The 17,167-nt window shown below is 43.0% G+C and overlaps 1 protein-coding gene across 1 annotated transcript in view; it reads left to right on the top strand.

Annotated features, from left to right (window-relative positions):
- The window catches only part of LOC130284242 (uncharacterized), a 17,764-nt gene extending 4,760 nt beyond the window's left edge, over positions 1-13,004 (top strand). The window contains exons 2-5 of the mRNA XM_056534406.1: positions 1,448-1,726; positions 4,029-4,244; positions 7,554-7,576; positions 11,859-13,004. Of these exons, the coding sequence (XP_056390381.1) occupies positions 1,450-1,726; positions 4,029-4,244; positions 7,554-7,576; positions 11,859-11,996 (654 nt within the window). The 5' untranslated portion in view covers positions 1,448-1,449 and the 3' untranslated portion in view covers positions 11,997-13,004. The remainder of the gene's footprint in view (positions 1-1,447; positions 1,727-4,028; positions 4,245-7,553; positions 7,577-11,858) is intronic.
- The last annotated feature ends 4,163 nt before the right edge of the window (positions 13,005-17,167 follow it).

The raw sequence follows: 17,167 nt of genomic DNA, 5'->3' as shown, positions 1-17,167 counted from the left end.
GACATCCCCCCCCCCCCCCCCCCGATCTCATTGTCTTCATGTTGAGGATATCCCCCGATCTCATTGTCTTCATGGTGAGAACATCCCCCGATCTCATTGTCTTCATGGTGGGAACATCGCCCGATCTCATTGTCTTCATGTTGAGGATATTCCCCGATCTCATTGTCTTCATGTTGAGGATATCCGCCGATCTCATTGTCTTCACGGTGAGGACATCCCCTGATCTCATTGTCTTCATGTTGAGGACATCTCCCCGATCTCATTGTCTTCACGGTGAGGACATCCCCCCCCCCCCCCCGATCTCATTCTCTTCATGTTGTGGACATCCCCCCCCCCCCCCCAATCTCATTGTCTTCATGTTGAGGACATCTCCCCGATCTCATTGTCTTCATGGTGAGGACATCCCCTCCAATCTCATTGTCTTCATGTTGAGGACATCTCCCCGATCTCATTGTCTTCATGTTGAGGATATCCCCCGATCTCATTGTCCTTCATGGTGAGGACATCCCCCCCGATCTCATTGTCTTCATGGTGAGGACATCTCCTTATCTCATTGTCTTCATGTTGAGGATATCCCCCGATCTCATTGTCTTCATGGAGAGGACATCCCCCCCCCCACCGATCTCATTGTCTTCATGTTGAGGATATCCCCCGATCTCATTGTCTTCATGGTGAGAACATCCCCCGATCTCATTGTCTTCATGGTGGGAACATCGCCGATCTCATTGTCTTCATGTTGAGGATATTCCCCGATCTCATTGTCTTCATGTTGAGGATATCCGCCGATCTCATTGTCTTCACGGTGAGGACATCCCCCTGATCTCATTGTCTTCATGTTGAGGACATCTCCCCGATCTCATTGTCTTCACGGTGAGGACATCCCCCCCCCCCCCCGATCTCATTCTCTTCATGTTGTGGACATCCCCCCCCCCCCCCCCCCAATCTCATTGTCTTCATGTTGAGGACATCTCCCCGATCTCATTGTCTTCATGGTGAGGAAATCCCCCCGATCTCATTGTCTTCATGTTGAGGACATCTCCCCGATCTCATTGTCTTCATGGTGAGGAAATCCCCCCCGATCTCATTGTCTTCATGGTGAGGACATCCCCCCCGATCTCATTGTCTTCATGTTGAGGACATCTCCCCGATCTCATTGTCTTCATGTTGAGGACATCTCCCCGATCTCATTGTCTTCATGATGAGGACATCCCCCCGATCTCATTGTCTTCATGGTGAGGACATCCCCCCAATCTCATTGTCTTCATGGTGAGGACATCCACCCCGATCTCATTGTCTTCATGGTGAGGACATCCCCCCGATCTCATTGTCTTCATGGTGAAGACATCCCCCCAATCTCATTGTCTTCATGGAGAGGACACCCCCCCCCCCATCTTATTGTCCTCATGGTGAGGACATCCCCCGATTTCATTGTCTTCTCTCCCACCAGCCATGAACCTTCTGTGGAGTACAGTAAATGTCGGGATCTTCTCTCGGGATGATGAAAGCTCGTACCAATGGTTGTCCACTCGACTGTCCACTAACTGGTACGTGAGGAACGTTGATTCTAACATCCTGTCTAACAGGAGTTCGGCAAAGTTCAGAGAGGACACCAGGAGATGCACATTTGCCATCTTGTATCACACAAAGACGAGAGGGCGAATCAACATCACAGATGTCACCGATTCCCTCTACGACGAGGAGCTGGAGCATTTATCCTCAGAGAAGGGTAAGGTTATTTAATCCCAGCTCAGCCTGTATCAAGTGCTACTGATTTGATCTGAGTTTTAGTCTCACCTTGTGTGTGTGTACATTGCACTTTGTGTTTGTCATGGCTTTCTGTCCTGTTATGCTATTAGTCCTGTTACATATTCTGATATTCTTGATGCTATGTGTACCTGGTTGGGTTTAGTCTTTCCTGTTAGTATCTTCTTATGTATTCTCTGTTGGTGAGTGTTCACGCCTGCTTTTATCAATCTGTTTAGTACCTGCACCCATGTTTAGATGTGTTTTAGATTTTCAGTTTTCTCCATGGTTTGTTCCTGTACACACAGTGATGTTTGCTCCCTAGCTTGCAGTCTATTTGGATTTGGTATTTATGTCCCTCCATGATTGGAGTTTGAGTTTGCAGTGTGGTTCCTCCTAATGTTAGATCCATTTCCTGAGCTTCACTTTATCCCTAACATTGGAGTCAGTTAGTTTCTATCTAGTGTGTATCTTGTTCTTGGTCCATCTTCAGACCAGTTGGTCTTTGAGTGTTTATGTGTTTTATAGTGTCTGTCTTCAGTCTAACCTTGTTCATCCCCTGCATCCCTGGATATATCTTGCCGTATATAATTCCTAGTTTACCTGTCTTGTTCACATTATCATGTCTGCCGTTTACCTAGTATTGGTTCTTATATTCCTGATTCTTTGTTTCCTTAGATGTCTGTTTTGTGCTACTTTGTATTTCAGTTGCATTCTGTATTTTGATTTGTTGACTGTGTGTTCTCGACTTATACAGTGCCCGTTTATTATGTTGACCATGACGCCCCTGCACTTTAGATAGGAAGGGACCGGCACCCAGATGTTATCCGCTATTAGGGCGGTTTGAGCAAGTAGGCAGGGAAAGATGTTTAGGGTCAGTTTAGGGCTCTCTCTTTCCTGCCCAATGCGACGCGATGTTTCATGACGCTCAAACATGACAACACAAGTCGTGATGCATTAATGCAACCAATTTAATATTTTTTTGCTTTTTTTCAAAAAATGTTTTGCACTTTAATGGTAGTCCTGGTATGCTAAGAGCTGTAGTTCTGCAACAGGTAGAGAGCTGCAGGTTGGAGAACACGTCTCACATAATCTGCTCCTCACACAGTAGAGTTCTGGCTCAGAAGGAAGTTGAAGCCTTGTCCATCCATGGATGATACTGCCACCTGCTGACTGCACTAGTCATGGCTTCACCAGCATCCTGCCTGAGGCACAGCAGCACAGGACAAGGTGTCGGAGAGGATGACACCAGCATTTGCTCCTCGTTCTCCCCTGTCGGCCCTCCCTCTGTTAGTCAGTGTTCACATTGCCATTGTTCTCTGTCCCGTTCTGGGTCCATCGGCTCTTTTTTGTGCCGAACGGCCCCCAAAACGGGTCGCAGCACAATTGACTACACCAGGTCACCACCGGGTACTGACAGATCCCATTGACTTGAATACGGTCTGTCTGAGATACGGTAGTTTAGCGGAGAAAAAAAAGTAGTAGTAGTAGTAGTTTTGACAGAATTTCCGACAGAACTCCATATAGCGAGTAGTGTTGAGCAAGAATATTCGTAATGCAAATTTTTATCATGAATATCTGCAATTCGCGATTTTGTGAATATTTAGAATATAGGGCTATATATTCGTAATGACGAATATACGTTTGTTTGTTTTTTGTTTGTTTTTTTTCACATGCAAATTTTCCATGCAAATTATTGACTTTTTTTTAGTTTTTTCACATGCAAATTTTTACGCAAATGTTTATGAAAATTTGCATGGAAAAAAAAAGTGAATGAACATAGTGAATATGCGAATTTTGCAAATATAGGATGAATAAGAGTCAATATATTTGCGAAATATTGCAAATTCGAATATGGCCCCTGTTGCTCATCACTAATAGTGAGCCCAATGGCCTTAGCTGACACAACAGCGCCCCCTTTTACAGAAAATTATGCATACAGTGCTGGCCCCCAGTCGTATCTTCTCAGAGGCATCATTTAGGCCTTTATAGTATAACAGTGTATAGCACCATTATTTGAGCACTGCATGACATGTATATAGCTTAGAGTGTTGTTTCCCAATCAGGACGCCTCCAGCTGTTGAAAAACTACAACTCCCAGCATGCCCGGACAGCCTAAGGCTGTCCGGGCATGCTGGAGTTGTAGTTTTGCAACAGCTGGAGGCACCCTGGATTGGAAACACTGGCTTAGTATTAGTGTGTACATCAACTTCATCATCGTCATCATCATCATCCTCGTACATCTACTTACGTCTGTATCCACTGGTTGTGATGACTCTTTTTAGGGAAAGATAATGTCATTTTGGTGATCGATGACCTAGAAGGTGATGGAGACAACGGACACAGGACCAGAATCCTCCAGAACCAGCCCAGTATAGAGCGACTGGCCACAGAGATCTTCTGCTTCACCGCAGAGGAGAAAAGGACTCTGACCAGAGGAGGTCCGGCTCCAGAGATGGTGGTGAAACTGAGACAGATAGAGAAGATGATTGAGGAGCGAGGTGAGGACCTCAGGAGATGGGACGTATAGGGGGAGATTTATCAAAATCTGTGCAGAGGAAAAGTTGACCAGTTGCCAATAGCAACCAATCAATCGCTTCTTTCATTTTTCGAAAATTTCTTTTTAGAAATGAACGAAGCGATCTGATTGGTTTCTATGAGCAACTGGTCAACTTTTCCAGTACACAGATTTTGATAAATCTCCCTCCTTGTCTTTGGATAAAGGGTCCCACAATGATTAAGGTGTCCTGCTCTTGGGACCCCCTAGGATCAGCTACAGTCTGTGGGGGAAACTGTCGGGAAGGATTCACCAATGGAGGCAAGGATGGAGTCAGGAGTGTGTCCAGGGGTGAGGTGGGTAATGCCAGATGATTAGAAGAAAGTGTAGTCAGGAGTGTTTCCAGGGATAATCAGGAGTCCGATAACAGGTACCAGGCAGACAATCAAAAGGACAAGCCAAGAGCAAGGTCCGGATCTGTGCGGAAGTTTGGATCTGTGCCGAGGTCAGCATCTGGTCTGTTCTAAGGTCAGGATCTGTGCCGAGGTCAGGATCTGTTCTGAGGTCAGGATCTGTGCCGAGGTCAGGATCTGTGCCGAGGTCAGGATCTGTGCGGAGGTCAGGATCTGTGCCGAGGTCAGGATCTGTTCTGAGGTCAGGATCTGTGCCGAGGTCAGGATCTGTTCTGAGGTCAGGATCTGTGCCGAGGTCAGGATCTGTTCTGAGGTCAGGATCTGTTCTGAGGTCAGGATCTGTTCCGAGGTCAGGATCTTTTCTGAGGTCAGGATCTGTGCTGAGGTCAGGATCTGTTCCGAGGTCAGGATCTGTTCCGAGGTCAGGATCTGTTCCGAGGTCAGGATCTGTTCTGAGGTCAGGATCTGTGCGGAGGTCAGGATCTGTGCCGAAGTTTAGATCTGTGTTGAGGTCAGGATCTGTGCCGAGGTCAGGATCTGTGCCGAAGTTTGGATCTGTGCCGAGGTCAGGATCTGTGCCGAGGTCAGGATCTGTTCTGAGGTCAGGATCTGTGCCGAGGTCAGGATCTGTTCCGAGGTCAGGATCTGTTCTGAGGTCAGGATCTGTGCAGAGGTCAGGATCTGTGCGGAGATCAGGATCTGTGCCGAGGTCAGGATCTGTTCTGAGGTCAGGATCTGTTCTGAAGTCAGGATCTGTTCTGAGGTCAGGATCTGTGCGGAGGTCAGGATCTGTGCGGAGGTCAGGATCTGTGTGGAGGTCAGGATCTGTGCTGAGGTCAGGATCTGTTCTGAGGTCAGGATCTGTGCCGAGGTCAGGATCTGTTCTGAGGTCAGGATCTGTGCCGAGGTAAGGATCTGTGCCGAGGTCAGGATCTGTTCTGAGGTCAGGATCTGTGCCGAGGTCAGGATCTGTGCCGAGGTCAGGATCTGTGCCGAAGTTTGGATCTGTGTCGAGGTCAGGATCTGTGCCGAGGTCAGGATCTGTGCCGAAGTTTGGATCTGTGCCGAGGTCATGATCTGTGCTGAGGTCAGGATCTGTTCTGAGGTCAGGATCTGTGCCGAGGTCAGGATCTGTTCCGAGGTCAGGATCTTTTCTGAGGTCAGGATCTGTGCAGAGGTCAGGATCTGTGCGGAGATCAGGATCTGTGCCGAGGTCAGGATCTGTTCTCAGATCAGGATCTGTTCTGAAGTCAGGATCTGTTCTGAGGTCAGGATCTGTGCGGAGGTCAGGATCTGTGCGGAGGTCAGGATCTGTGTGGAGGTCAGGATCTGTGCCGAGGTCAGGATCTGTTCTGAGGTCAGGATCTGTGCCGAGGTCAGGATCTGTTCTGAGGTCAGGATCTGTGCCGAGGTCAGGATCTGTTCTGAGGTCAGGATCTGTGCAGAGGTCAGGATCTGTTCTGAGGTCAGGATCTGTGCTGAGGTCAGGATCTGTTCCGAGGTCAGGATCTGTTCCGAGGTCAGGATCTGTTCCGAGGTCAGGATCTGTGCCGAGGTCAGGATCTGTGCCGAGGTCAGGATCTGTTCTGAGGTCAGGATCTGTTCTGAGGTCAGGATCTGTGCAGAGGTCAGGATCTGTGCGGAGGTCAGGATCTGTGTGGAGGTCAGGATCTGTGCCGAGGTCAGGATCTGTTCTGAGGTCAGGATCTGTGCCGAGGTCAGGATCTGTTCTGAGGTCAGGATCTGTGCTGAGGTCAGGATCTGTGCCGAGGTCAGGATCTGTTCTGAGGTCAGGATCTGTGCTGAGGTCAGGATCTGTTCCGAGGTCAGGATCTGTTCCGAGGTCAGGATCTGTTCCGAGGTCAGGATCTGTGCCGAGGTCAGGATCTGTGCCGAGGTCAGGATCTGTTCTGAGGTCAGGATCTGTTCTGAGGTCAGGATCTGTGCAGAGGTCAGGATCTGTGCGGAGGTCAGGATCTGTGTGGAGGTCAGGATCTGTGCAGAGGTCAGGATCTGTTCTGAGGTCAGGATCTGTGCTGAGGTCAGGATCTGTTCCGAGGTCAGGATCTGTTCCGAGGTCAGGATCTGTTCCGAGGTCAGGATCTGTGCCGAGGTCAGGATCTGTGCCGAGGTCAGGATCTGTTCTGAGGTCAGGATCTGTTCTGAGGTCAGGATCTGTGCAGAGGTCAGGATCTGTGCGGAGGTCAGGATCTGTGTGGAGGTCAGGATCTGTGCCGAGGTCAGGATCTGTTCTGAGGTCAGGATCTGTGCCGAGGTCAGGATCTGTGCCGAAGTTTGGATCTGTGTCGAGGTCAGGATCTGTGCCGAGGTCAGGATCTGTGCTGAAGTTTGGATCTGTTCTGAGGTCAGGATCTGTGCCGAGGTCAGGATCTGTGCTGAAGTTTGGATCTGTGTCGAGGTCAGGATCTGTGCCGAAGTTTGGATCTGTGACGAGTTCAGGATCTGTGCCGAGGTCGGGATCTGTGCTGAGGTCAGGATCTGTTCCGAGGTCAGGATCTGTTCCGAGGTCAGGATCTGTTCTGAGGTCAGGATCTGTTCTGAAGTCTGGATCTGTGCGGAGGTCAGGATCTGTTCTGAGGTCAGGATCTGTAGATCATAATGGGAGGACAATTTGTCACAGAAAAACAAAGTTTAGATCTTCTCAAAGGCGTGGTCTCCTTAGAAGGTTTTACACACTTCTATTTCCACTCCCAGTTTATACAATTGGTGCAGGTGTCGGCACATATCTGGATATGATGTGGACCTTCTATGATGAAGATCCTGTTATTAGATATGTCCTATCCATCATTATTGGGGAGTTTGGGCCCGAGCTGCATTGCATAATCATGTGACATGTGATAATAATAGATGATCACTGGGATTTTTCTTGTCTTTTTCAGCGAGGAGGAATATTTGGCGGACGGTAAGAACAATTATTTGTCGCTTGTTATAATCTGATCATTCATTGTGGTCTGGACAATTTCTGTAAAGATGTGATATTATATGTCCCTGATGTGATATTATATGTCCCTGATGTGATATTATATGTCCATAATGTTATATGTCCCTGAAGTTATATTATATGTCTCTGATGTGATATTATATGTCCCTGATGTGATATTATAAGTCCCTGATGTGATATATGTCCCTGATGTGATATATATCCCTGATGTGATATTATATGTCTCTGATGTGATATTGTATGTCACTAATGTGATATTATATGTCCCTGATGTGATATTCTATGTCCATAATGTTATATGTCCCTGAAGTTATATTATATGTCTTTGATGTGATATTATCTGTCCCTGATGTGATATTATAAGTCCCTGATGTGATATATGTCCCTGATGTGATATATGTCTCCGATGTGATATTATATGTCTCTGATGTGATATTATATGTCCCTGATGTGATATTATATGTCCCTGATGTAATATTACATGTCCCTGATGTTATATTATATGTCCCTGAAGTGATATTATATGTCCCTGATGTTATATTATATGTCCCTGATGTGATATTTGTCTCCGATGTGATATTATATGTCTCTGATGTGATATTATATGTCCCTGATGTGATATTATATGTCCCTGATGTGATATTACATGTCCCTGATGTTATATTATATGTCCCTGAAGTGATATTACATGTCCCTGATGTGATATTATATGTCCCTGATGTGATATTATATGTCACTGATGTGATATTATTTGTCCCTGATGTGATATTATATGTCCCTGATGTGATATTACATGTCCCTGATGTTATATTATATGTCCCTGAAGTGATATTACATGTCACTGATGTTATATTATATGTCCCTGAAGTGATATTATATGTCCCTGATGTGATATATATCCCTGATGTGATATTATATGTCCCTGATGTGATATTATATGTCCCTGATGTGATATTACATGTCCCTGATGTTATATTATATGTCCCTGAAGTGATATTATATGTCCCTGATGTTATATTATATGTCCCTGATGTGATATTTGTCTCCGATGTGATATTATATGTCTCTGATGTGATATTATATGTTCCTGATGTGATATTATATGTCCCTGATGTGATATTACATGTCCCTGATGTTATATTATATGTCCCTGAAGTGATATTACATGTCCCTGATGTTATATTATATGTCCCTGAAGTGATATTACATGTCACTGATGTTATATTATATGTCCCTGAAGTGATATTATATGTCCCTGAAGTGATATTATATGTCCCTGATGTGATATATATCCCTGATGTGATATTATATGTCCCTGATGTGATATTATATGTCACTGATGTGATATTATTTGTCCCTGATGTGATATTATATGTCCCTGAAGTGATATTATATGTCCCTGATGTGATATTATATGTCCCTGATGTGATATATGTCCCTGATGTGATATTATATGTCACTGATGTGATATTATTTGTCCCTGATGTGATATTATATGTCACTGATGTGATATTATATGTCCCTGATGTGATATTATATGTCCCTGATGTTATATTATATGTCTCTGATGTGATATATATCCCTGATGTTATATTATATGTCTCTGATGTGATATTATAGGTCCCTTCTGACCCGGGGGGATCACTACTTGACAAAGCCAGGTCAGGGTGATCACACCATCAAGCCTATCGCCAGCACTAGATGGCACTACTAACCTGGGCACTATCCATGAAATTAGTTTTATTTATTTATCTAGGCTCTGTATGGCACTATCTGAGGGTTATTATTTATCTAGGCTCTGTATGGCACTATCTGTGGGTTATTATTTATCTAGGCTCTGTATGGTACTATCTGAGGGTTATTATTTATCTAGGCACTGTATGGCACTATCTGAGGGTTATTATTTATCTAGGCTCTGTATGGCACTATATGTGGGTTATTATTTATCTAGGCTCTGTATGGCACTATCTGTGGGTTATTATTTATCTAGGCTCTGTATGGCACAATCTGTGGGTTATTATTTATCTTGGCTCTTTATGGCACTATCTGTGGGTTATTATTATCTAGGCTCTGTATGGCATTATCTGTGGGTTATTATTCATCTAGGCTCTGTATGGCACTATCTGTGGGTTATTGTTATCTAGGCTCTGTATGGCACTATATGTGGGTTATTATTTATCTTGGCTCTTTATGGCACTATCTGTGGGTTATTATTATCTAGGCTCTGTATGGCATTATCTGTGGGTTATTATTTATCTAGGCTCTGTATGGCACTATATGTGGGTTATTATTTATCTAGGCTCCTTATGGCACTATCTGTGGGTTATTGTTATCTAGGCTCTGTATGGCACTATATGTGAGTTATTATTTATCTAGGCTCTGTATGGCACTATCTGTGGGTTATTATTTATCTAGGCTCTGTATGGCACTATCTGTGGGTTATTATTATCTAGGCTCTGTATGGCACTATCTGTGGGTTATTATTTATCTAGGCTCTGTATGGCACTATCTGAGGGTTATTATTTATCTAGGCTCTGTATGGCACTATCTGTGGGTTATTATTATCTAGGCTCTGTATGGCACTATCTGTGGGTCACTATTTATCTAGGTTCTGTATGGCACTATCTGAGGGTTATTATTTATCTAGGCTCTGTATGGCACTATCTGTGGGTCACTATTTATCTAGGCTCTGTATGGTACTATCTGAAGGTTATTATTTATCTAGGCTCTGTATGGCACTATCTGAGGGTTATTATTTATCTAGGCTCTGTATGGTACTATGAGGGTTATTATTTATCTAGGCACTGTATGGCACTATCTGAGGGTTATTATTTATCTAGGCTCTGTATGGCACTATATGTGGGTTATTATTTATCTAGGCTCTGTATGGCACTATCTGAGGGTTATTATTTATCTAGGCTCTGTATGGTACTATCTGAGGGTTATTATTTATCTAGGCTCTGTATGGCACTATCTGAGGGTTATTATTTATCTAGGCTCTGTATGGCACTATCTGAGGGTTATTATTTATCTAGGCTCTGTATGGCACTATCTGTGGGTTATTATTTATCTAGGCTCTGTATGGCACTGCAAATCATTATTGATCTTGGCTGTGTACAGTACTATCTGTGGGCCATTATTTTTCTAGGCTTTGTACGGCATTCTTTGGGCTTTTTGTATCATTTTTCATATACTGTATCCTCTGTATAACACTGTCTAGGCATTATGTGATTGTATTTGGGCAGGGAAAATGTTAGCTTTTCTGCTGCCTGAGGTAAAAATTGAATAATACCAAAATACTGTTACTGACAAAAATTAAGAATGAAAAACTAAGATACACAAACCAGCAACACCACATACAATTACCTTAGTATAGGGGTAATTATAGTGCAGTTACATCATCCTCTTTCATTCTCTTCTCCAACTGGCCCTGACCGTCATGATAATTTCTTCTAATGAATAGTAAGTAGATAGGACTGCACTCACCGTTACCGCGGAGAAATTCTTTATTTACACATGTGCATGAAGCCAGATGGCGGGGAGTACAGGCGTGGATGCAGGGGCGTTTCACGCCCCTGCATCCACGCCTATACTTCCCGCCATCTGCTACATGCATGTGTGTGAATAAAGAATTTCTCTGCGGTAACGGTGAGTGCAGTCCTTCTATCTACTTACTATTCATTAGTCTTTCTTCACTTTATAGATTCGGCTCCTCACAGTGCGGATATGCATGTTAGGTCCTGGATGTAGACGTTACACCTGCTTATCTGGATGGGACGATTGTGGTGTCAGGCGAGGGCCCGGCCGGTCTTGAATTCAGATTATAATTTCTTCTAGCCATGAACCTGTTGGACAAACATCTTGGGCTCCTCCCTTTCTCACTGTCATCCTCACCTTTTCTCCACCCACAGGGTCCCTTATGATAATAATGTCCTCTTCGGTAGGTAGGTAGGTGCCCCAGAAGGTAGAAAGTTGCTCCCAGCTGATAGTTGACAGTTAGTTGACCATGCAGGTTGCATGGGCAAGCAACTTCATATTACTAAATTCTCTATAGAGTCTACTTACATAAATAGAATGTGCTGGCGATCGGATGGGATTTGAAACACATATGAACCGACATTTGGTAATTTTGGTGATAATTTGCTTTTCTACAAAAAAAAAAACATTATTGCTTTTCTATCCATTCACTTGTCTGTTTATAGAGCAGGATATAAATCATTTTTGATGATTTCTTCTGTTGTAGATTTTCCGTTTGTCCAAGGTCATCCTCATACTGTGGGTAGGCGACCAGATACTGAGGGGCGTGATGAAAAAACCTGGATTCTGGGACATCTGTCAGAAGTTTCTTCAGAAAACAAATATTCTTTCAATGAAGGATTAATCTGTTGTCAAAATAAATAGAGATAAGTTGATAATAATAATCTGTCTGTACGCCATTAACAAGGTATTCTATCCTATACTGTAGCGTCCTGTGGTGTCACCGTAGGGTTCAATAAATAAAACATAGCCTAATTGTGTCCTCTCCATCATATGTTATATTTGTGAAACACAAGAGCGTAGTCTACTACCTCCAAAACATCTATGGGAGGCGAAAGTGGTAGAGAGTTTGCACGGATACTGAGTTGGTGCGGTGTGCGATGGATGATGAGGGTTGTAGTGATCAGTGAGTGTAGCAACCCTGTACTTAGAGGAAAGATCCCATTAACCACTATTCCATTGATGCTTTTATCCGTATCAAGGCCCCGGGAAATGAACACCTCAAAAGCCAGGATTAATGGATAATAGTTTATTCTTTACTTGGGAAGCAGATACAATATAGAAGGAAGTCCATATAAACAACTAAAAGAAAAAATGAACAGTCGGCGCTGCTGCCTATATGTGTTTTCCACACCTAGGACAATGGCTGGCAGAACGCACAAACACTGCAATACGGGCTTTCAGGTGGTCTATCCTGGTTTAGCAGCCACCAGTAACAATTCCAATGAAGAAATAAAGCTGGCAAAAAAAGTCTGGTTTGGATACAGCATGGCCGACAGCCGTTTCATGCTACACAGAGCGCCTAGTCGTGACCTTCCTGGAAGTCATCCAGAAGGAGATGCCCAGACATTAGTCTCTCACTTGACTAGGCCAGTACAGGGGATATCTATACCCTAGTCCTTTCTTTGAAAAATAATTGGTCACTTTTGCCGTTGCCTACATATCATAGCCAGGCATGTAGGTAGTTAGGTAGCCAGGTATATAGGTAGGTAGCCAGATATCTAGTTTTTATATTTTTAGGCTCAATACACTGGTCCCGAATGATTTTAATGAGAGCATTGAGCATCCTTAAAGGAAAACTGTTACATATTTTCTACCGCACTATCCACCGGTATTGGTAGATAGTGCGGGAAACGTTAATTAAAACAAGCCCTACCTTGGTCTGATCCGCGCCGCTGTTCGCCCGTGTAGTTTTAATCTCTGTGTATATCCGGCTGTAACTGGCAAAGGCAGTGCTTCTGCGGGCTAACTGACACTGACGTCAGTGCCGCTCAGGAATATTCATGAGCGGCCCGCAGAAGCCCCGCCTTTGCCAGTTACAGTCGGATATACACAGAGATTAAAACTACATGGGCGAACGGCGGCGCGGATCAGACCAAGGTAGGGCTCGTTTTAATCAGCGTCTCCCACACTATCCACCAGTAGATGTGGATAGTGCGGGAGAAAATATGTGACAGTTTTCCTTTAAATACATATTATTGGAATTTTTATTTTTTAGGTGTCGTCCAATTGGAATGTGTTTCCGGGTGAAAATGGGGTTACATGAGGTATATAAGATGGTTATTGCTCTAAGAGAGTGTATCCCTGAGGAAGGGGAATAGTCCCTGCAATGCGTCGGATCTTGATGTACTAGTACTTTTAATGTATGTTTTATAATAAATTGTTACCTTATATTAAAAGAACTTGTGGAATTCAGCTTCTTTCGAAAGACTCCGGCCACTTCCGAAGTGTAAAGGACAAGCATGAGGTGTGTGTACCCGGCTTAGCGTGCCGTGCCCAGGGTGTTTGATTGAAGGCTCACGGGATTGAGGGGGGTTAAGGACGGAAAACGCCTCTCGTTGAAGTAAGTGTGAAGAAAAGTCACTGTATGCATTTTAATAACGATCCTGTCCGGTCTCCAATGTTTGTGTTTTTTTGTTATTAGTTTAGAAAAAAGAGGTCTAAGGGCCGACCTAATAACTATGTATAAATATATAAGGGGACCATACAGAGATCTCTCCATGATCTATTTATACCAAGGACTGTATATATAACAAGGATGTGACCTAATAATATATATAATATATCAGGACAGTACAGAGATCTCTCCATGATCTATTTATACCCAGGACTGTATATATAACAAGGAGGTGACCTAATAATATATATAATATATCAGGACCGTACAGAGATCTCTCCATGATCTATTTATACCGAGGACTGTATATATAACAAGGATGTGACCTAATAATATATATAATATACCAGGACAGTACAGAGATCTCTCCATGATCTATTTATACCCAGGACTGTATATATAACAAGGAGGTGACCTAATAATATATATAATATATCAGGACAGTACAGAGATCTCTCCATGATCTAATTATACCCAGGACTGTATATATAACAAGGAGGGGACCTAATAATATATATATATATATATATATATATATATATATATATATATATATATATATATATATATATATAGCAACAGAAGAATAAAGCAGCACACTGCCAGCACAAAGATATAGGTACAACATGAATATGCAGATAAAACATGGAGAACTATACAGCTATGGTGTAATAGATGCAAATGTGAAACTATGAAATAGTGAGGCACTTATCTCGCAAATTTGTCTCCGCCGGCGGTCAAATAGCTTGGACCGTCCCACCGCGATAAGGTGGCCTCCTTGGGACGGACCCAACACTATGAATATGCCTCTGTATATATATCAGGACAGTACAGAGATCTCTCCATGATCTATTTATACCCAGGAATGTATATGTTACGCCGAGCGCTCCGGGTCCCTGCTCCTCCCCGAAACGCTCGCGGCGTTTCTCTCCCTGCAGCGCCCCGGTCAGACCCGCTGACCGGGAGCGCTGCACTGACATGGCCTGCGGGGATGCAATTCGCATCGCGGGACGCGCCCGCCCGCGAATCGCACCCCAGGTCACTTACCTGTCCCGGTCCCCGGCTGTCATGCTCTGGAGCGCGCGGCTCCGCTCTCCAGGGCGCGCGCGCGCCAGCGCTCTAAGATTTAAAGGGCCAGTGCACCAATGATGGTGCCTGGCCCAATCACCCTGATTAGCTTGCACCTGTTCCTTGCCCTACTTATACCTCACTTCCCCTGCACTCCCTTGCCGGATCTTGTTGCCTTGTGCCTTGAGAAAGCTTTACTGTGTTACCCATACTGTGTTCCAGACCTCCTGCTATTCCACCATTGACTACGAACCTTGCCGCCTGTCCCGACCTTCTGCTACGTCTGACCTTGCTCTTGTCTACTCCCTTGTACCGCACTTATCTCAGCAGTCAGAGAGGTTGAGCCGTTGCCAGTGGATACGACCTGGTTGCTACTGCCGCTGCAAGACCATCCCACTTTGCGGCGGGCTCTGGTGAATACCAGTAGCAACTTAGAACCGGTCCACTGACACGGTCCACGCCAATCCCTCTCTGGCACAGAGGATCCACCTCCAGCCTGCCGAATCGTGACAGTATATATAACAAGGAGGTGCCCTAATAATATATATATATATATATATATATATATATATTATATCAGGACAGTATAGAGATCTCTCCATGACCTATTTATACCCAGGACTGTATATATAACAAGGAGGTGACCTAATAATATATATAATATATCAGGACAGTACAGAGATCTCTTCATGATCTATTTATACCCAGGACTGTATATATAACAAGGGGGTGACCTAATAAAATATATAATATATCAGGACCGTACAGAGATCTCTCCATGATCTATTTATACCGAGGACTGTATATATAACAAGGAGGTGACCTAATAATATATATAATATATCAGGACAGTACAGAGATCTCTCCATTATCTATTTATATCCAGGACTGTATATATAACAAGGAGGTGACCTAATAATATATATAATATATCAGGACAGTACAAAGATCTCTCCATGATCTATTTATACCCAGGACTGTATATATAACAAGGAGGTGACCTAATAATATATATAATATATCAGGACAGTACAGAGATCTCTCCATTATCTATTTATATCCAGGACTGTATATATAACAAGGAGGTGACCTAATAATATATATAATATATCAGGACAGTACAGATATCTCTCCATGATCTATTTATACCGAGGACTGTATATATAACAAGGAGGTGACCTAATAATATATATATCAGGACAGTACAGAGATCTCTCCATGATCTATTTATACCCAGGACTGTATATATAACAAGGAGGTGACCTAATAATATATATAATATATCAGGACAGTACAAAGATCTCTCCATGATCTATTTATACCCAGGACTGTATATATAACAAGGATGTGACCTAATAATATATATAATATACCAGGACAGTACAGAGATCTCTCCATGAACTATTTATACCCAGGAATGTATATATAACAAGGAGGTGCCCTAATAATATATATATATATATATATATATATATATATATTATATCAGGACAGTATAGAGATCTCTCCATGACCTATTTATGCCCAGGACTGTATATATAACAAGGAGGTGATCTAATAATATATATAATATATCAGGACAGTACAGAGATCTCTTCATGATCTATTTATACCCAGGACTGTATATATAACAAGGGGGTGACCTAATAAAATATGTAATATATCAGGACCGTACAGAGATCTCTCCATGATCTATTTATACCGAGGAATGTATATATAACAAGGAGGTGACCTAATAATATATATAATATATCAGGACAGTACAAAGATCTCTCCATGATCTATTTATACCCAGGACTGTATATATAACAAGGATGTGACCTAATAATATATATAATATATCAGGGGACAGTACAGAGATCTCTCCATGATCTATTTATACCGAGGACTGTATATATAACAAGGAGGTGACCTAATAATATACATAATATATCAGGACAGTACAGAGATCTCTCCATGATCTATTTATACCCAGGACTGTATATATAACAAGGATGTGACCTAATAATATATATAATATACCAGGACAGTACAGAGATCTCTCCATGATCTATTTATACCCAGGACTGTATATATAACAAGGAGGTGACCTAATACTATATATAATATATCAGGACAGTACAGAGATCTCTCCATGATCTATTTATACCCAGGACTGTATATATAACAAGGGGGTGACCTAATAAAATATATAATATATCAGGACCGTACAGAGATCTCTCCATGATCTATTTATACCCAGGACTGTATAAATAACAAGGAGGTGACCTAATAATAATATATAATATATAAGGACAGTACAGAGATCTCTCCATGATCTATTTATACCC

The sequence above is a fragment of the Hyla sarda genome, chromosome 8, assembly GCF_029499605.1.
Source record: "Hyla sarda isolate aHylSar1 chromosome 8, aHylSar1.hap1, whole genome shotgun sequence".
In the NCBI taxonomy this organism is placed as follows: Eukaryota; Metazoa; Chordata; class Amphibia; order Anura; family Hylidae; genus Hyla; species Hyla sarda.
Note: the sequence above shows the minus strand (reverse complement) of the source record. Positions and strands in the feature narration are given on the sequence as shown.